This window comes from Arachis stenosperma, chromosome 8 (genome assembly GCF_014773155.1).
Source record: "Arachis stenosperma cultivar V10309 chromosome 8, arast.V10309.gnm1.PFL2, whole genome shotgun sequence".
Taxonomy (NCBI): domain Eukaryota; kingdom Viridiplantae; phylum Streptophyta; class Magnoliopsida; order Fabales; family Fabaceae; genus Arachis; species Arachis stenosperma.
The window spans coordinates 36,672,639-36,694,483 of NC_080384.1; the positions used below are offsets into that span (position 1 = coordinate 36,672,639).

General features: G+C 34.1%; 3 protein-coding genes across 3 annotated transcripts; 1 reads left to right on the forward strand and 2 right to left on the reverse strand.

Moving 5' to 3' along the window:
- The first annotated feature begins 1,013 nt into the window (after positions 1–1,013).
- Positions 1,014–2,576, forward strand: LOC130944861 (cyanidin 3-O-galactoside 2''-O-xylosyltransferase FGGT1-like). The gene has a single exon (XM_057873433.1). It carries the CDS (start codon positions 1,128–1,130, stop codon positions 2,499–2,501), a length of 1,374 nt encoding a protein of 457 aa, XP_057729416.1. The 5' UTR covers positions 1,014–1,127; the 3' UTR covers positions 2,502–2,576.
- Positions 2,577–11,418: 8,842 nt separating this feature from the next.
- On the reverse strand, positions 11,419–12,126 carry LOC130945904 (protein C2-DOMAIN ABA-RELATED 7-like). The gene is made up of 3 exons (XM_057874595.1): positions 12,016–12,126; positions 11,819–11,914; positions 11,419–11,727 (listed from the first exon to the last, which is right to left on the reverse strand). Exons 1-3 carry the CDS (start codon positions 12,124–12,126, stop codon positions 11,419–11,421), a joined length of 516 nt encoding a protein of 171 aa, XP_057730578.1.
- Positions 12,127–18,458: 6,332 nt separating this feature from the next.
- Positions 18,459–19,580, reverse strand: LOC130945905 (uncharacterized). Its single transcript, XM_057874596.1, has 2 exons — positions 19,503–19,580; positions 18,459–18,866 (listed from the first exon to the last, which is right to left on the reverse strand). The coding sequence occupies exons 1-2, from the start codon at positions 19,578–19,580 to the stop codon at positions 18,459–18,461; spliced, it is 486 nt and encodes a 161-aa protein (XP_057730579.1).
- Positions 19,581–21,845: the final 2,265 nt, after the last annotated feature.

A 21,845-nucleotide genomic window follows, 5' to 3' on the forward strand; every position in this document is an offset into this window, starting at 1 on the left:
AGCAGAAAAATGTGAGTTATTGAATGAAATCTTACACCATTCTCACACTATCAAATCATTATTAATAGCTAATTGATGGCTAACAATCATAAAAATTATTGGCCCTAGCATTGTTCTTTTTAATATCCTTCAGACGTTTTGCATTTATGCTTATAATAATACGGGGAAGAAAAAAAAGAGGCGAGTTATTTGGAGGTTAGAAGATTTGTTAACATCATTACATCAAGAACGATATCCATAATCCGATGACTTTGCCACTTCTATAACAATTTTTTTGTAAAGATTGGAAATTCTAATTTATTCTTTTAATTATTTTTAATATTTAAATAAAAGTGTAAATATATATTATTTTTTAAAAATATTTAAAAATAAAAAATTTTATAAATTATATTTAAAAATTAAAAAAATAATTAGTAGAATAAATTAAATTTTCAATTATTTTTCATTATTATTGTTCAATACCTTTTCCTTTTTGTTTTTTCACCTTGTTGCTTAAAGAATAAGAAACAATAACGACAACGAAAATAATAATAACAACAATAATAATAAAAAAATATTAGATAAATAATGATTATCTTAAACAACATAAATAACCACTAATTAAATAAAAATACATTATATTTTTAAATTAATTATTTAAATTTTAATATTAAAATAATCATTCGTACACCTAATAAATGAACATCCAATATATCTATTATTCACATTATTTAATATTTTTATTATCTATCTATACTTTTTTCTAATAATAATTCTTCTTTATTCAACGGGCAGGAGTTTTGTTCATGTTTAGTGTTTGGTGGGGAAAGAGCCCGCAAATATGGAGGTTATTGGTTGCTACTTGATAAGGATTAGGGAGGGGCTCGATGTCTAATGTAATACTATATAATAAAGTCACATTCTTCGTTTTTTAAAACCAGATAAAAAAAAACTTTTTTGTTTTCAAAAATTCTTTTTATAATTAACATCAGTCCCGCGTGAATATTAGAAACCATTTTTATACATTTAAAATTCTTTTTTATACAGAGAGTGTAAGACTTCGCTCGCTCGCTCAAATCTGAGAGAGTGTAAGACTTCAAACTGAAACAAATAATCAGGCAGCGTTATTGCTTAACTTCTCGTCTGCCATGGCTGAAGCTTCTTTCCTGCACATAGCAATGTGTCCATGGCTTGCCATGGGGCACCTCACCCCATTTCTTCACCTCTCCAACAAGCTTGCAAACAGAGGACACACAATCTCTTTCTTCATTCCAAAAAGAACGATCTCAAAGCTTCAACACCTAAACCTCCACCCACACCTCATCACCTTCATCCCTATCACTGTTCCTCACGTCCATGGCCTTCCACATGAAGCTGAAACCACTGCAGATGTTCCCCCCTCCTCAATCACACACTTGGCCACCGCCATGGACCTCACACACAATGACATAGACCTTCTCCTCAAGGATCTAAAACCACAAATCGTTCTCTTTGATTTCCAACACTGGCTTCCAAGCATTGCAAGAAACCATGGCATCAAGTGTATCCAATACATCATAGTTAACCCAGCTACTGTAGCTTACTTTGCATCCCCAGCAAGATTGGGCCAAGGAACCGAATCAGATCTCAAGAAACCGCCATCTCCAGATTTCCCTGATACTTCTTCAATCGAGCTTCGTGCTCACGAACTTCGAAGATCGGCTGCATTTAGAAAACTGGAATTCGGAAGCGGCGTTCTCTTTTACGATAGGCTCGGCACTGGTTCGGCTTTATCAGATGCGGTTGCGTTCAAATGTTGCAGAGAAATTGAAGGTCCTTACGTGGATTATCTTAAATCGCAATACAAAAAACCCGTTATTCTATCGGGTCCTCTTTTACCTGAACAACCAAACACTGCCTTGGATGAAAAATGGGAATCATGGCTTAGTAAATTCAAATCCGGTTCAGTTATTTACTGTGCACTTGGAACTGAAAGCCCTATGGAGAAAAACCAAGTGCAAGAATTGTTACTTGGACTTGAACTAACAGGTTTTCCGTTTCTTGCGGTAATTAAACCCCCTATGGGATATGATTCCATTGAAGAAGTGTTACCAGAAGGATTCAAAGAAAGGACAAAGGAAAGAAGTGTTGTATACGGAGGATGGGTGCCGCAACAATTGATATTGGGGCACTCTAATGTTGGATGCTTCATAACACACTGCGGGGCGGGTTCTGTGACGGAGGCACTTGTGAATAAGTGCCAGCTTGTGTTGTTGCCAGGGCCGTACGGAGATCATGTGATAAATGCAAGAATTCTGGGAAGGAAGTTGAGGGTTGGGGTTGAAGTCGAAAAAGGCCAAGAAGATGGCTTCTTTAGCAAAGAAAGTGTATGCAAAGCTGTTAAAACTGTCATGGACGATGAGAATCAAGTTGGAAGAGATGTGAGAGAAAATCATAGCAAAATTAGGAATCTCTTGTTAGCTCCACATTTTGAATCTTCTTGTGTTGATGATTTCATCCTTCGGCTTCATGATATGCTTTAAAATTATGTAAGGAAGTATGCTTGTCCATAAAGATGTAAGCAACTTTTTACGTCAATAATGTTTAGATAAAGAACTCTCAGCACAAATCATTTTTAGTATTTTTAGTTATTATTTGATTAACATAAATATTAAATTATGATTTTATTAATTTATATATAAATTTTAAAAAATATATATAAATTATATTAATGAAATTTGTTATACATACAAATTTTTTTAGTATACAAATTTATACAAGTCAGTTTAAACTCAATAAAAATAATTCTCAATTTAAAGAGCGTGTAAATACGCGCTTCTTCAATTTTGAATAGCGCAGAATGAAAAACGAGCCTTCTTCAACATTTATATTCTACATTCTTCTTCTTGCTCTTTCTTCTTCTTATTGTTGTTATTGTTGCTACATTTTTTTCCTCCTCTTCTTTCTATTGATTTTGCAATATTATATATTTTTTCTTTTTTTGTTTGACTTTCTTCCCAAAAAAAATTATAAAAAAATAAAATAAGAAGATGAGGAAGAAGAAGCAGTAGAAAATGAGAAGAAGGAAGAGAAAGAGTTTTGAATTATACAAAACTTATTAGAATAATAATACATCTAAATATCTTCGTTTTACACCTAAATTTGCTGCAAATATAGAAAAATATTTTCTCTAACACTGTATTTTTCTTCTTCTTTTTTTCCTTATTTCTTTCTTTCTTTTAGTTAAATGAATGTAAATTCATCCTCTTCCAAATAATTTTACATCATTATGTATTTCTTCTTCTTCTTTGTTTGATTTTTTAGTTTTTATTCTTGTTAAAAGAGTAAAATAAAAAGAAACTTGAGAAGATAAAACAAAAAAAAATATGAATAAGAAAAAAAAAGAAGATGGTGATGATGATAAAGAAAAATAAAGAAGCAGTAAAAAATGAGGAGGAGGCGAGAAAGAGGAATAATTTTGAATTATGCAGAATTTATCAGAATAAAAATACACTTAAATATCTTTGTGTTACACCCAAATTTGTTGCAAATACAGAAAAATATTTTCTCTAATGTTGCATTTTTTTTCTTCTTCTTTTTTCCTTATTTCTTTATTTCTTTTAGTTAAATGAATGTAAGTTTATCCTTTTCCAAGTAATTTTGCAGCATTAGGTGTTTTTTCTTCTTCTTTGTTTGATTTTTTTGTTTTTATTCTTATTAAGAGAGTAAAATAAGAGAAAACTTGAGAAGGTAAAATAAAAAATAAAAGATGAATAAGAAAAAAAAAAGAAGAAGATGGTGATGATGATAAAAAAAGAAGCAGTAGAAGATGAGGAGGAGGAAGAGGAAAAGTTTTGAATTATGCAGAGCTTATCAGAATAAAAATACACCCAAAATTATTAAAATACACCCAAATATCTTCGTGTTACACCCAAATATCTCCGTGTTACACCTAAATTTACTACAAATATAGAAAAATATTTCCTTTAATGCTACATTTTTTCTTCTAAATTGAACCACACTTTAACCACTTGATTGGATTCAAAACAATAAAGGAAGAATAATAAATTCCAATAAAAAAAAAAAAAAGGAAGAAGAGGAGGAGGAAGAGGTGGTGTAGATAATAACAACCATAACGATAATGAAAAAGAAAAAAAAAAGAAGAAGAACGTACGTAATAGCACGAAACACGTGAATATAAATAACTTATAAAGACTTGTAAAAAAAATGCTTGAATATGAAGAATAATTCTATATTAATTTATGTGTATAAAATTTTAATAAATATAAATATAAATTATATATTTTTTATATGTAAAACATTTAAAAATATGAATGTTGACCAAAAATATAATATTTTTTTGTCGTGTAATATTACTTATTCAGATAATTAGTTCGATCAATTTAAAATGATCTTAAATTATATAATAAGTATAATAAAAATATAATTACAAATATTAAATATATAAAATTATATTAAATTATAAATATTATATTATATCAAATAAATTTAGATATTACCTCTGTAATATTATCTTTTTTAGGTCAACCAAGTGCAAATTTATTGTTATTGACTTATTGTTATCCGATAGGGATGCTTGTACTTTTAGTTCATTATTAAATATTGAGCCAAAAAAATTTAATTTCTTTTATTAAGGTGTTATCTAGATACATCTGTTTCATAATACAATAAGTAAAATAATATATATTTATATATAAATATATAATAATTAATTTAATAATTAATTTTCATATATATATATATTTATATATATTAGTAATTTCTTTTTTATTTTTTTAGATCTTTCAAACAAAATTTGAAGATTTGTTGGCACTACAATAAAAAATATTTTTAGTGATCATAACATAAAAATTATTACATATTTTATTTAATTTATATTTTTACAGCATTTATATATTTATCATTATTATCATATATTATAATTGCAATTATATAATTTTTGCTAAAATTTTGAGTGATATAATATAAAATAATTAATTTTTGATAAATATATTAGTATCTATTTTTATTCCAATTACAAACAAATAAATAACCATCAAAAATAATTTTTTAGTAGTGTGATTCATCTCTTGGTTTTAGTTTAATTTATGTTTGAATGCTATTTATGATTTTATAGATTTTAAAATTTAATTTTATACAATAAATTTTTAAAATTATGATTAAGGTGTAGATTTTACTACCTAAAAATAATATCAAAATAGATTCTAAATAAAATAAAATAGAACATAATAAGATCTGATAATACAAAAACTCACTTCTATTCGACCCATTGTCATCTTACTTTCTTTTTTTTTTCACGAAAATTTCTCTCTCTTTATAAACTCCAATCTTGTATAACTCTTACCTCGACTGGGCTTGCGATTGTTACCCTGTTGAGTTTTTGTAATATGTATAATGTATCCGCAAAATAAGTGTTAGGGTTCGAATAACGCTTTGTGCATACAATAACACATTGACTAATGACAAATTTTTAAATAAAATTTAGAGTAAAAGACAAATAGGTCCCTGACCTTTTAAAACAGGGACATTTTCGTCCCTCAAGATTGAAAAATACATTTCACTCCCCCACGTTCTAAAATGGCCGACAATTAGACCCTTCCGTCCATTTTGGGACAAAAAGGGCAACGGAACCAGCTGACATGTAGGGGTAGCATCTGACATGTCTGTTACACTTGTTGAGGTGGATTGGGACGATTTTTTGTGGACAAATTAGTCCCTTAACTGCAAAACGACGCCGTTTCCACCATCCCCCAAATTTGAAGCTTCGCAATGTCCATAACACCCAAGAGTGACTCCACATATTACCGAAAACCTTATCAAAACACAAACGCCCTTTTCCCTCCAAAGAAAGAATGACTTCCAGTTGAAAGGAGTGGTGTGGTCAGTGAACGTGGTTGTTGTTGAAGGTTACGGCAAGCTTTGCGTGGAGAGGAAGCTGTCATCATCTACAGAGGTAAGGGTGATAATGAATAGTATGTATGTTGTTTAACTGAGAATGCATGGGGTTGGGATATGGGGTGACTGCATGCTTTTTTTTTTGTAAAAGAATGAGGAAAGCTATGTGAAGTTAAATGATTTCGAAATTCTGATTAGGTAGGGTTTAATCTCTGATTTATGTACTTGTGCACAATGCAGATAGATGATATGTTTGTGGTACCGTTTTTCACCACGGAGGCTGTTTTGGTAGAAAATCCAGTAAAACTCTTGAGTATATAGGTGGAAAAGTTGATAAATTTCCGAAGATGGACTTAGACTTTGTGAATTTTGGGGATTTGGTGACATTGTTCAAGGGTTTGGGGTATGCATCATATAGGGCTGTCTATTGGTTTGACCCAACTAGCAGTGATCTTGAGGCTAGACTGCACATTTTGAGAGGAGATGCAGGCATCAATGAACTTCGAGAGAACAAGATGAAGAATTCAACCACGAATGAACTCTACATATACTTTGACCATCCCGTTGATGAGTCACAGATAGTGGAAGAAGGGGCTGCGGCAGAAGCAGGGGTGGAAGAGTTTGATGACCCTATTGATGTGGACAGTATCATGAGAAAGCTCCAATCATCACCATCCAAAGAAGTCGATGGGCAAGAAAGTGAGGAGGATGAAATGTATAAACCTCCTACGACTGACTCGGAGACTGTTTTAGATGAAGACTGTTCCAGTGTTGATGAAAAAGATGAAAGGATGAGGAAAAAAAGAAGCCTGAAAGGAAATGACAAGGTTCTGCCAAAGAAAAATAGCAGTGTGAAAGAAGGGACAGGGGCAGAGTCAAGTGGAGTTAAAAACAGAGGTGGAGTAAGGAGTGCAAGTGGTAGTGCTGCCAAAGGTGATGGGCCTACTGTGAGGACCAGAGGAACTGTCATGTCCAAAAAAACTGGGCCAAGAGAAAAGCCCAAAAAGACCAGGCCTGCTGCGAAGCCCAAAAGGAATGGGCCTAATGCAAATCAACAAAGAAGTAGGCCTACTGCACATGCTGAAGAAGCTGTGCCTACTGTGCAACTCAGGGATATGCCTCTAATTGGACTCTATGTGAGTGAGGAAATTTCAGATGATGATGATCCGATTTATGAGTATGCATCAGAGGAACTTCACACACCAGTGTCTTCAGAGGATGAGGGAGAGAAGCATGAGTTTCCAGTTTTTAATGAAGAGTATGGGTTCGGGGAGGGTAGGTTCGAGATTGGAACCAAATTTGCAACAATTGATGGGTTCAAAGAAGTGGTAAAAGATATGTTCATTTCTGAAGGGAGGAAACTGATGTGGATAAAAAAATGATAAAGAAAAGGTGAGGGTTGGCTGCAGGGGTGAAGACTGTCCATGGCTAGCACATCTATCCTACAACAAAACATTGTTATGTTATCAAGTAAAGACATACAAGGCAGAGCATACATGTGCTAGAGACCTGGGCAGTAATGCTGCTTATCAACACTGGGTCAGCAAGAAAGTGGAGAAAAGGATGACAAGTCAACCTCATATGACAACTAATGAGGCAATTGACTTTCTTAGAGAAGAGTTCAATCTAGTGTTGCATCCGAAGATGGTTTACAGGGCAGTGAAAGAGGCCCAAGAGAGGATTATGGGAAATGAAAAGGAACAGTATGGAAAGCTTAGGGACTATGGCATGGAGATCATTAAGAGTAATCCGGGCTCGACTGCAAGAGTAGATGTGATACCAATCCCTCAATCCCTACCTTCTTTGACAAAATATATATCTGCTTTGAGGGTTGTAAGTAAGGCTTTTAAGGCTGGGTGTAGGCCTTTCATACATCAAGATGGAGCGTTTTTGAAGACATACCATAGAGGCCAACTACTATCAGCAGTGGCACAGGATGCGAATAACCAATTCTACGTAGTGGCATATGGAGTTGCAAGATCAGAGATGAAGGAATCATGGAAATGGTTCCTCACCTTGCTTCAGGAAGATCTGAGTGATGCACATCAATTTGGTTGGAACTTTATGTCCGACCAACAAAAGGTTAGACTTCTAAATTACTGCATATTAGTTTAGCATGTTAAGTTACTGCATATTAGTGTAGGATATTAATATAATGCATGTATGTGTTAAAAATTAAATTTCTGCATATTAGTGTAGCATATTAAACCACTGCATGTATGTGTTTGAAATGGAATTTAGTGCATATATGTATTTGCAATGGATATTACTGCATAGTAGTGAATGAAATTTTGAATACTGTATATATGTGTCTGCAATTGAAGTTATTGCATATTAGTGAATGCAACCCAAAACCCCAGCTGCTGCCTCTACATTCAGACCCAAGCAGACAATCAGAAGGCCCCGAGCAAGTGCAAATCCACCTTCAAATCTACCACCAACTCCACCCCCAGATACAACCCAAACTCAAAACACCAGTGCCAGTGTCGCTACATCAGAGGAGACCTTGAAAGCCGCTGGCAGTGAGGCCATAGGAATGAATTTAATCCCAACTCCTGGATCCAACAATCAGAAAAACTGAACACTACTGAATGAATTTATGTTTTTTGTCCTAGTCTTTAGTATGAATTAAACAACACTGTCTACTTATCGTAGTTTAGCAAACTTGTTTATATGCCAACCACATATTTTGTTATTTTGTGGCAAACCTATGCTGTTATGTTTTGGATTAAGACAGATACATTGTTGTTTATATTTTGGTCATAATCTATGCAGAATTACTAGCTTATATAATAGCTGATTCACAGTAAATTTTTTTCTTGTTCAACAATGGCAATTTTCATTGAATAGCCAACAATGACAATTTTCATTACATCGTTAATATTGTACATCAATTCATCATCCTCACCACTTTAAGAAACATACAGCAACAACAAAAACTACACTAATCAAAGCAATATGCCACATACTCATTTTTTTCTCCTTCTCCATACATAACAATTTCTTCTCCAACTCTTTCATTTTTTTCTCCAGTTTCTGACATCGCACCAGTTAAATTTTTTTTCCAATTCCTGACTTCGCACCACATGATCTTCAACGTCTACACCTCCAACATCATCCATAACACCCAATGCTTCATATTCCATGGCCCTAATTTTTTTCAGGTGTTCATCAAGTCAGACAAAGTATCGGCAACACCGTTCTTTAACCTAGAGCAATTTTTCAAATAACGCCATAATTAGACACAGAACACTCTCATCCAACTACTATCAAAATAATCGCTCACCTTGAAGAATGGACACCCGAAAAATATTCTTTTGGGATTAGATGCTGTTCTTGACTTGTAAAGAATGGCATAAACGCCGCAGAAGCACTTCGGCGCAACCCCATCTCGATCACAACCTCCTGCAACATCGCCTGAAGATCCCCGTCCAACTCTTGTGCATGAAGAACCCCCCCTCACTTATCATGGACGATCGCACAAGCAGCGGCCATGACTTCCCCCTTGCATTTGGATGAAATAGGGCTCACTGGTGAAAACGGCGTCGTTTGTCACTTAAGGGACGAATTTGTCCACTAAGATTTCCTCCCAATCCACCTCAGCAAGTGTAACAGCCACGTCATTCACTGCCCCTACATGTCAGCTGGCTCCGTTGCCCTTTTTGGCCCAAAACGGATGGAGGGGTTTAATTGTCGGCCGTTTTAGAATATGGGGGATCGAAATTTATTTTCCAATCTTGAGGGACGAAAATGTCCCGTTTTAAAAGATCAGGGACCTATTTGTCTTTTACTCTAAAATTTAAATTTGCGATGAATTAATTCTTAACATTTTAGACTAAAAAATACCGTGAACAACCAAAAAAATTAATTAAAACAAATTAAGGATGAGATGCTTAAATACATATTCAATTGGTCTTTTGGTTAATTTAAATACCAAAAATTAAAGAAAAAATTCAATGTTGATTAAGATTTTTTTAATAAGGTATTATTTTGGTCTTATCATTTGGATTCAATTTTAATTTTATTTTTAACATCTTTAACATTTTATTTAAATTTTAAAATATTTTAAAAGGATTTAATTTTGTCTTTCCATTAAATTTAATATGAATATATAGCTAACAAATTGAATGGCGTAGACAACATTAACAACAACAAAAAATTTCTTCTTATTTAACAATAGTATTAATTAAGTCAATTTTTCTTATTTCTTTATATAAAAGAAAACAACCAAAAAATTTTTATAATATTTTTTTTATTTTTTCTATGCACAAAATTTCAAATTTTAGCTATCAATCATCAACCTTCCAGAATTAAAGAAAACTTTTTATATTAGAGATTGTTAGTGAAATAATTTTACTTCTGTATAGAAATTAAATATTATTAATTCTTTAATATTCTAATTGTTCGTGTCAAATTTAAAAGCAAAACAACAATAAATTTATTTAAAATTTTTTAACACTAAAATAAAATATTTAAAATGTTAAAAAATTATATTAGTATTTAATTCGAACGTTTAGACTAAAATAATACTTTATTTTTTTATTAATAAAATAAGTAAGCTCACAAAAATTTTAAGATAAATCTATAGGTCAATGAGAAAAATGATGAAAGCATCAAATAAGTTTATGGAAAATTGAAATGTTGGATTTGTGGATTCTTGAAAAATTGTAATTCGCTATTTTGTCAGGGACCTAAAAATCTATCACTACAATTGTTCAAGGTCTTCTTTAATATTTTCTTTCCTTCTTGTGGAAACATATAAATCAACTGTAAAATTTTCTCAAAAAGTTATTTTGTATTTTTTATTTTTTATAGATTTATAGATCGAAAATTTTCTCAAAATTCACCGTGTTAGACATATATATAACTATTAGTATTATTTTCTTTTATCAGCTTAAGTTTTTGAGATACATAATTTTATGATATGATATCAAAATTTTATTTTTAAAAGGTCAAGAATTCAACCCCAAAAGTTGAAAAAAAAAATAAGAAATCAAGCAATAAACTCAAAAGAGAAATTCTTACTTTTGGGATGAGTGATTTCATGACACACCAGTCTTATTATTTGTTTTGTAGTTAATTTTATAATGAAAAAACATTTCCGTATAACATGAAAAAAATGTATAATAATTTATTTAAAAAATTAATAAAAATTAAATAACATATTTTATTATTAAATAATTATCTAATTATTTATAAAAAAATTCTTTATTCTCTTCGGTAGACATATCAAAAACTTTATTAAAAAACAAATATGAAGAATACTTTTGTCCAAATAAAAAAGTGGACTGGTAACATTATATTTATTCAAATAGACAAACATCACTACTATTGTAAATCTTGATTGCATATTAAAATACTATTTATACACCAAAATAACTATACCAAAATTAATTATTATATATTTATATATAAATATATATAATTTAATTTATTTTTAATATATATTTTATATTACTGATTAATTTTAGTTATTAATTTTGGTGTATACCTAACATAATTGTTTTGTATATACAATACAATCTTTTATAATAATGAGCTGATTCAAGATCTTAGTCCAGATAAACCTTTACAACCAGGAATATCACGCCACTCAATCTCACACTCTATTTCGCCGCACTCAACATTTTTCAATCTTAGTATCATATTTTGGACTATACAGCCATTGCGCCAAAAGCATGTGCTCTCTTCAGCAAGACAGTTAGTCTTATTTGGTTGAATTTTCTTTACCACACATCCATCTGGCAATCTCTCTAACCCCATCAAATAATAGCACCCAATATACGGCCTTAAGTCTATAAATGCATCTCCCATTTCATCGTCTGCAGTGAATGTGTCTTTGTCATAAACTTGCTGCAAAGCCAAACATATATAAACAGGGATCATTCATCATTATACTAGTCTCATCATATATATATATAATTTTCTTGAATGTAACACATACCACAGTTATTGGAGTTGCAACATCCTTAACATAAAGAGTCAATTCTTCATTCCATTCTGGATTAATATTTTTACGTATGAACGCAGTTTTCAACTTCTGCATATGTATCAAATTAAATAATCAATTTATTGCATTGCAATAATATTGTATTATTTAAGAATGTATATTTAATGATAAAAAAATAATTAGATTTTGACCTGTTCTTCCATTTTGACAACAACATAAGGGTCACTAGAAAAAGTATCGCGTTTTGCGAGATTAATGCCTCTTTTAATCCTAAGTTTGATAAGACCAAGTATATCTTCCATTGAAATACTCCTTGTTGTTGTAGACACCGACACTTAAAATCACCAGAGGGACAATAATTAAGATCTTGATGATGATGTTGATGGTGTTCCTCTTGTTATCTACCAAGAGATGATTTGAATTTGAGAATTTGACGTATATCTATCTCTAATATATATTAACATTATTAATTAAAATCAAGAAGAAAGTGATAACCTAAAACTAAACAAGAATATGTTGTACGGTTATAAATTACAATCTATTAAACAGAATTACCACCAGTTCAACAACTGAACCTAACTAAAAGAATGTGTAACATAATGTGCATACAATGTTGTTGGTTGTTCGATTTTTAACGATGTAAAACATTAACTTTAAAAGTTCCGTTATAGAGGTGAGCCAAAATGGGTCCGTCGTTCCACAAATGGTTATTTTTCTGGTCGTGGCTTTCCCACAATGGAATACTGGTCCTTGTTAGCTTATGCAAAAATGGGCTTTATTGTTGTTTGGTATTTGTAATGTATATTTTGGCTATTCATTTAATTTGTGAAACATTTTTTCATAAGTTAATAACCTTGAAATATATTTCATTAAAATAATTTTATCTACCAAGGGTAAGCATTTTTTACCTCAACCAAATGTACACTTGTTATTGGCTTATTGTTAATTTGTTATCCAATAGGGATGCTTGCACTTTAAGTTCATTAAATATTGCGCCAAAAATTTTGTTTTTTTTATTAGGGTGTTAGCTAAATTTGTTAGCATAATATAATTATAGCCATGGTCTTCGTTAATTATATATAGCCAAAAAAAATGTATTCGGTATTTTTTATTTTTTATTTATGGGAAAATCTAGGAGCCAGCAGATTTGTTAAAATCTAGCCAGCATTTAGCCAGCAAAATAAAAATGAGTAATTTTTCATCATTAGATGAAATCTCATACTATTAAATACACTATTGATGGCTAATTGATGACTATAACTCACAAAATCTGCTGACCCCCTAACACTCCTCTTTATTTATTTATAGACGTATAAATCTATTAAAAAAAATTCTAAAAAACATACCTATTTTATTATCTCTTAGAAATACCATTTAAAATAGACATAATAAATATATATAAGACTTGGCCTCTTCGCCAATTCAACTTTAATAGTGTGTTTTTGAATGACCAATTAACTGAATCTGTGTACATGATTCAACAATCAACCTCCTAGATTTACAAGCAATTATCCCAGTCTTATGTGCAAATCAGATAGAGCCTTTTACGATTGAAGCAGGTGCTTGGTTTGCTACTCTTAGTTTAACTTTTTAAGTTGGGGTTAAGTACTAAAATCGTTCTAAGATTTGGGATGAAAATTAAATTCATCTTCGACCTTTTTCTATTATTAAAATCATCTTTAATATTATAAAACGTTATAAAATCGTCATTTTTTACTAAATTATCCTTAATAATTAATATAAATAATAAAAACAATATTAAAAAATAAAAACAAAATAGCCCCCACACCCCTTTCTCGTAACCCCTCCTCCCTCCACCCCCATCCCATCCCCTTCCTCGTATCCCCTCTCACCCCATCTCCTTCAATTTTTTTCCTTACAATTCCCCATTCCCTTCAATTAAAAAAACTTATTCGGTATGATAAAAAAAATTAGCTTGGAGCGTTGATCGTCTTCAGCGCGACACATTTGGGTATTCTCTTGTTCTATTTCAGAATAATGAACCATTGACATATTCATGAATTTATGTTGATTGTTTATGCATGCAGGAAAATACCGTATGTGGTAGCTATGAAGCACAAGCATGGGGCATGTGCATCACTGCTGAATCCCTCGTCTGCAGAGCCCCTTGTGCGGCCCTCTCCATTGAAGTTCATCAACGAATTTAATCAAAAAGTCAATTCAACTCAATTCCACCCACTCTGCATCTATCTCTCAAATTGGATTTAACAAGATATTATTTGTTTCAGGTTAGCGAATCAGCATTATGCTGCATTTGCTTTGAGCAAGAATGTACAATTGAAGTCCAGAACTGTAGGCACTAGATGTATGCACTATGCACATTAGCCCTATGTTGCCACAACAAACCAAACCCTGCCACGGCTGCCCTTACGCCGCCAGTTTGTCACTTCTGTCGAAGCGCCATAGCCAGGTTGGTGGCCGTGAAGGTGGAAGTTCACGAGGAAGTGGATCAAGAATTGAGTTGTTGCTGCCAAATTTTTTTCTCTTTTTTCACTTTAAAATTGAGATGCTATTGTTATTGTTGGTGTTGTGATGGGTTTAGGGTTAATGGATGGATGAAGAATGGTGTGGTGGTGGTAGTAGTAATGATTGATGGTGTATGGGATAGTGATGATAATGGGGAGGATTTTTTTTATTTTTGTTTAAGGGTAAAATTGTCTGAAAAATTTTATTTATAGACAAAAGGACGATTTTATAACATTTTATAATGTTAGGGATGATTTTAATAACAAAAAAAAAAAATTGGGGACGAATTTGATTTTTACCCCAAACCTTAGGAACAAAAACAATATTTAACTCTTTTAAATTGTGTAAGTCTCCAATATTAAGTCGAGTTCACACAACTTAAAAAAAAAAAAAAAAGAAGTGGCCAAATAGTCATGGAGAGAGAGAGAGAGTGAATGAGAAATAAGTCTTTTATTTTTAAACAAAAACAAAACAGAAAAAGAGTGAGAGATTGTTGACGGGAGAAAAAGAAAATTTTGGGGAAAAAAGGTAAGTTATTTTTTATCTAATTAAACAGGTAAATTTGTTTCATTTCTTATGAAATTTTAGTATGTTATTTCTGGTGTAGAGATGAACATTAGGATATAACTTATTAGTTGTATTGCTTTTTTTTTTTGTCTGATTTGAAATACCTATTTTGTGGAGGGTTTATGTTGATTCCATCAATTTTGATGATGTATTTTATTGATTGTTGAGATATCCTAGTGCTACTAGGAAGACTAATTGTGTACTCATTATTTTGATAGTGAAAGATTTTTTGGACTAGGTCCCATGGATTTTTTTCCTTCTTTTAGAGGTTTTTCCACGTTAAAATTCTGGTATCTGACTATTTAATTTCTACCATTGTATTTACTACTTGAAACATCTTTGGTATTGTCTATTTAATTCCATTATATTTGTTGCTTGGAACATTTTTTGTATTCCCATTTTTGGAGCGGGTTATGTGACAGAGGCACTTGTGAATGAGTGCCAGATTGTGTTGTTGTCGGCGCCGTACAGCGACCATGTGATAAATGCAAGAATTCTGGGAAGGAAATTGAAGATTGGGGTGGAAGTGGAAAAAGGCAAAGAAGATGGGTTGTTTAGCAAAGAGAGTGTGTGCAAGGCTGTTAAGATTGTAATGGATGATGGGAATGATGCTCGAAGAGAAATTATAGATAATCATACCAAAGTTAGGAACCTCTTGTTAGCTCACAATTTTGAGTCTTCTTGTCTTGATGATTTTATCCTCCGACTTCAGGATATGTTTTTTTTTTTTTCTTCAAAGGCAGTCATTTACTTTTATTCACCAATAAAAAGAAAAGGAAGATATTATCTCAATTGAAGGACATAACCGTAAAAGCAAAAGAAAAGGGTTCTTTCAATAGTTTCACTTCACACGTAGGTGAGTAAACAAACACTAAGCCATTAAATGGAAAAGGAAAAGGGAAAAAACTAATCTATTCTTGAGGGGCGCAGGGGGCGGACAAAAATTTCTTGGTGAGCTCTAATAACGCTAGTGGCAATCTCTTCCAGAGGGGTAACACCAGCACCTTGTGATAAACCATTATTTTATGGTTTATCTTGTGCTCAATTAAGTAGTTTTTATCAACTTTTTACTCACTTATTCATACAATTCGCATGTTTTACATCTTCCTTCCTGATTTTGTGCTATGATTGAAAACATGCTTCTTTGATCTTATATTTGCTTATTATTAATCCTCTCTTATTACCATTAGATGCCTTGATATGTGTGTTAAGTGTTTTCAGATATTATAGTGCAGGAATGGCTTGGAGGATGGAAAGGAAGCATGCAAAAGTGGAAGGAATACAAGAAGTTGGAGAAACTACTAAGCTGTCCAGCCTGACCTCTTCGCACTCAAACGGCTATAACTTTAGCTACAGAGATCCAAATGACGCGGTTCCAGTTGCGTTGGAAAGCTAACGTCCGGGGCTTTGATTTGATAGATAATATGCCATAGTTTCCCTGACGCTAGCCGACGCGAACGTGTGATCCACGCGGATGCGTCGCATCTGCGAACTTGAATCCGCGCGGCCGCGTGGGCGACGCCTCCGCGTCACTTGGTCGCGACCTGTACGGACCAGAAAGCGCTGGAAGTGACTTCTGGACTATTTCTGACCCAGAGAACACAGATTAGAGACTATAAAGTGGGAGAATCCATCCATTCATAATCATGCTTTTCATAATTCACTTTCCATGATTTAGATTTAGTTTTGAGAGAGGTTCTCTCCTCTCTCTCTTTAGGATTATGATTTAGGATTTAGGACTTCTCTTAGTTTTAGGAGTGACTCTCAATCCCAGGTTCAATATTACTTTTACTATTTAATTTCTCTTCTATTTTTATTTACTCTGAAGCTTTTATTGTGTTTGATTGATGTTGCCCAATTGGCTGTTGATATTGTCCATGTTAGAATTGACATTTTATTATTTAATGATATTTGAGGTATTTCAGTTTATGATTGTCCCTTTTTATTATCCCCAATCCGAAGATATTGTTATTCCATTAAATTTAATTTCCTTCCTTTTGGTCTTGGTTAAGAAATCAGTAACTCAGGAGTTATCTTAGCTCAACATAATTGATAACTGTTATCTTTGCTAATTGAACTGAACTTCAATAATCCCAACCTTTTCTTAGGAAATAAATAGGATTCGAAGGTCAACTAATTAGTCCCTTGACTTTCCTTTGCTTTAGCAAAGGTTGACTAAGTGGAATTAAGATTCAACTTTCATTATTATTGCTAAGAATAACAAAGTCTGGACTTCCAATTTCTCATACCTTACTAAAAGTTTGCTTTACAGTATTTATTTATTTTAATTGTCATTTAAATTATTTGCCATATTTATTCCTCATTCTCAAAACCCAAATTTTACCTTTTTCATAGCCAATAATAAGAACATACCTCCCTGCAATTCCTTGAGAAGACGACCCGAGGTTTAAATACTCGGTTATCAATTTTAAAAGGGGTTTGTTACTTGTGACAACCAAAACGTTTGTACGAAGGGATTTCTGTTGGTTTAGAATCTATATCTACAACGCGACTATTTTTATAAAATTCTTTACTAGCAAAAATCCTAACGTCACCTTGCTCAAACACTCTTCGGTTTCGGTCTTTCCATATATGCCACAATAAAATTGCTACAAGAAGAACCTTGCTACTCCCATTTGGTTGCTTATCCAGGAGGCTCGTTGTTGAACTCCACCAATCGAAGAAGGTGGTTGAAGTAGAGAAATGTACACATGCTTCCATTTCTATCTTCTTCCATGTTAATTTTGCATTTTGACATAGAAATAGGCAGTGAGTTATTGTTTCACTATCTTCTTGACACAGTGGACATGTTGGAGGCGTACTAGAGAATCTCTGATGGATGAGTTGCATGACTGGGATTCTTCCATGGAGACATTTCCAAAGAAAAATTGTAATCTTCTGGGGGTGTGAGCAGGTTCCATAGCTGGGACCAAATTTCTCTTTGTTGCATATAAGATGGGCATAGATCAATTGGTTCATGAAAGAACATGTAAGAAATTCGGTATCCGGATGCAACGTCATAGCATTTGGAGTTATTAAATAGCCACAAAACTTTGTCTGGTCCTTCTCCTGGGGATATTGTTAGAATTTGCTGTGCTACCTCCGTGGGAAAGACCTCGGAGACAAGCCTTTGGTTCCATTGTTTATTTTCAGAGAAAAGGTCTTTGACTAGCATCATTGGATTTGATGTTTGGCTGGAATTAATGTCGCAGAAAATTCTATATGGGAAGGTTAAAGGAAGCCAGGGGTCTCTAAAGATCCGAATGGACTCGCCATCCCCCACTTTTTAGATTGTGCCTTTTTCTGCCACACTCCGTCCGTGGAGAAGACTCTGCCATTCCCAGGAAGGTAATACTCTTTTATCTGCACTTAGTAAATCCCCATACCTGTAATACCTGCCCTTTAAAATTCTAGCTAGGAGAGAATTAGGATGGGTTAAGAGTCTCCAACATTGCTTGCCTAGCAAAGCTAGATTATGTGCTTGCAGGTCTTTTACTCCCAGACCTCCCTCGCTCTTCGGCCTTGTCATCTTATCCCAGCTAATCCAGACCATGCGTCTTTCCTCTCCGTGCTGTCCCCACTAAAATTGAGTCAAGATACTATGAATGTCCTTCAGCAAAGTATCTGGGAGCCTAAAACAAGATAAGGTATAGATGGGTACTGCTTCCCCTACTGCCCGAATCAAAATCTGACGGCCTCCACTTGACAGTAAACTTTTTTTCCAGCCTTGCACCTTCTTGAATACCCTGTCTTTAATGGCACTAAAGGTGGCTCGTTTTGATCTATTGATTACTGAAGGGAGCTCCAAGTACTTGTCTTGTGCTCCAATATGAGTAATGTTCATCCTTGTTGCCAGGAGTTTCCGAGTAGCATCTGGAGTATTGTTACTAAAGAAAATGGCTGACTTAAATAGATTAATCTTCTGTCCGCTAAAACTTTCATATGATTCCAAAAGCTCTGGGATTCTATCACAACCTTTCTCGGAAGCCTTGCAAAATAAAATTGAGTCATCAGCAAATAACAAGTGACTAACTGTAGGACATTTTCGTGTTACCTGAATACCGTGAATTAAACCGTTTTGCTCTGCCTTGTGTAGCAGGAATGATAGACCTTCCGCACAAAAAAGAAAAAGATATGGTGATAGAGGATCTCCTTGTCGGATCCCTCTATTTGGTTTGAAAAAACTAAACGGTTGGCCTTCCACAACAATAAAGTAAGAAACTATGGTAACTAATTCTCGGATCCAGCTATTCCATCACGTGCCAAATCCCAGTTTTTTCATTATGTACCAAAGAAATTTCCATTCGACCCTATCACACACTTTATTCATATCAAGTTTAATAGCCATTTCTTGATCTAACTTCTATTTTCTAATTTTAAAATAGTGCATGCACTTATGAGCAATTAAGATATTATCAGAGATCAGCCGTTCCTTTAGAAAAGCGCTCTGATCAGGGCCTATTAACTTATTCAGGATATGCTTTAAGATTATGTATATGTGTGTTCATATATGGAAGCCTTTTATTTTTACTTCAAGAAGATCAACACTTAAATATTATTATTGGCTTATTTTTATCCAATAGGGGATGCTTGTACTTCAATAAATATAAAATAATTAAATCACCAGTCCTCTTAACCAAGGATCAATGTCGATTTCACTTAGATTGTCACTCCTTGGACAGTAGGATGATGCAGCTGCCATGTTCGATAGAGGGGCCAGAGTGAAGGCTCTGTTAGACATTAATGAGGATTAGGTGACGTGAATCTAAGTTAAGAGAGGTAGGGAGTTGGTGCTTGTCATCACTGTTTGAATCATGTGAATTGGTATGGGTTGTATTTGGGTCGGGTCAGCTCTGTCCAGATCTACCCAAGTCCAATAAAAGAAAAAAAAAAGAACGGATGAGATACTTAAATAAAAGAGGAGTTGTTTTAAATATGTATACAGAAGCCTCCGGACAGCGAATAAATGTTGATAAGTCTGGGATTACTTTCGGCTACCAGGTTCCGATCAGAAACAGAGTAGAAATAGAAGAGATTTTAGGGTTGCCTGCTTGGGATCATCCAGGTAAGTACCTTGGTCTTCCGGCTCAGTGGGGCAGATCTAAGAATAAAGCTCTGAGATGGATTGAGGAGCGAGTCTCTGATAAGCTCTGCGGCTGGAAAGAAAAACTTCTTACTCAGTCTGGAAGGGAGGTTCTCATCAAATCCGTTATTCAAGCGATGCCGGCTTATGCTATGAATGTTGTTCTCTTTCCTAAAGGGTTTTGTCACCGTCTGTGTCAAAAAGTTGCCAAATTTTGGTGGGCATCTACTGGTAAGGATAGGGGTATTCATTGGAGGAGTTGGGATAAAATTTGCGCGAGCAAGAGGGATGGAGGAATTGGTTTTAAGGATTTTTATAGCCAAAATTTAGCTCACTTGGCAAAGCAAGCTTGGCGGGTTTTCGAATATCCTAATGCGGTATGGGTGCAGGTGCTTAAGGCTGTGTACTTTCCGAATGACGACTTCAAAGTGTCTAAGGCTGGGAAGGGAGCATCTTGGATCTGGAAAAGTATTGTGCATGGTAAGGACTTTCTGTTGAGAAATGGTAGATGGTTGATTGGAAACGGAGATAAGGTGAGGATTTTGGAAGATAATTGGATATTGAACATGAATAAGAGACCTGTTATTATGAGTAATGATGTCACCTTTGTGAAGGAGCTAATTAGTGTAGGACAGGGGTGGAACGTAAGTGAGTTAAGGAAACATTTTGATGGGGATACCATAGGAAAGATCATTAGGACCCCTGTGAGTGTTATTGGTAGGGAAGATAAATTCAGTTGGCCTCTCAAAGAAGATGGAAAGTACACTGTCAAAACGGGATACCATGTTGCCAGGAAAGAGCAGCATATCAATGATAACAGTGTTCCATCAACTAGTGATGACTTTAACGACCTATGGAGGGACATTTGGAAACTGAAAGTGCCTCAAAAGATCAGAACCTTCCTATGGCGGGCCTCGCATAACATTTTACCGGTCTTGCAGAATCTTCATAATAAAAAAATTTCCAACACTCCTATTTGCCCTATTTGTTTGCAGGAACCAGAGTCCACGGAGCATGCGCTGCTGCTCTGCCCTTGGACAAGGGCTGCGTGGTTTGGAGCCCAAATTCAGTGCTGTCCTACGGCCCATACAGTTACATCTTTTGGAAAATGGATAATGGATCTTTTTGAAAAAATGAAGGTGTGCACAGGTACTGATTATGAATTGTGTAGTAGCAGAGTAGGTTTTTTGGCATGGGAAGTGTGGAAAGCGAGAAATCTAGCAGTGCATCACAGATCCAAACCTAACCCTTTCCTTGTGATTAACAAGGCTAAACAAATGGAAACAGAATTTGCAGATTCCGCAGCAGTACCACCTATAACTTCTACGGATACTAGGAGGACAGTTAGAAGGGTTACCTGGAGGCCGCCTCTGCCGGGATGGATTAAGTGCAATGTTGATGCAGCGTTCCTAGGAGAGTTCTCTGGAGGAGCAACAGCGGCGGTGTTAAGAGACCATGGTGGAAACCTTCTCGCAGCCTCAAACTCTAGAATTGCGGCTTCCTCGCCTTTAGCTGCGGAAGCTTTAGCAGTTAGAGAAGCAGTAATGTTAGTTCACAACTTTCAATTGCAACGAGTTATTTTTGAATCAGACAGTTTGAAACTCATCCAAGCCCTCAAATCAAAGGCATCAATTGCAGAAATTCAAGTTATCTTGGATGACATTTTGGATTTAGTGCGGAATATTTCAAGTTTTGGGTTTACTTGGGTGCCTAGAGAAGGGAATGCCCTAGCCCATGAGGTTGCTAAGCTTACAGCTCATGACTCTCTTGGGCAGAATTGGCCCAACTGTAAGCCACAGTCCGTCATGAACATCTTGAATGAAGAGCGCTGTTTGTCGCTGCATTGGGCAAGCAGATCATGAATATGCTAGTTTCTTTTGGATC

Bases quoted from the DNA above. Each gene is read 5' to 3' on its own strand.
- LOC130944861 (XM_057873433.1), top strand. From the start codon at position 1,128: ATGGCTGAAGCTTCTTTCCTGCACATAGCAATGTGTCCATGGCTTGCC.
- LOC130945904 (XM_057874595.1), bottom strand. From the start codon at position 12,126: ATGGAAGATATACTTGGTCTTATCAAACTTAGGATTAAAAGAGGCATT. The intron at 11,915-12,015 runs GTCAAAATCTAA...ATACATATGCAG, and splicing joins TTGTCAAAATGGAAGAACAG to AAGTTGAAAACTGCGTTCAT. The intron at 11,728-11,818 runs GTATGTGTTACA...TTGGCTTTGCAG, and splicing joins TTGCAACTCCAATAACTGTG to CAAGTTTATGACAAAGACAC.
- LOC130945905 (XM_057874596.1), bottom strand. From the start codon at position 19,580: ATGGCAGCTGCATCATCCTACTGTCCAAGGAGTGACAATCTAAGTGAA. The intron at 18,867-19,502 runs GTGATTTAATTA...TTATTTTGCAAG, and splicing joins ATCCTTGGTTAAGAGGACTG to GCTTCCGAGAAAGGTTGTGA.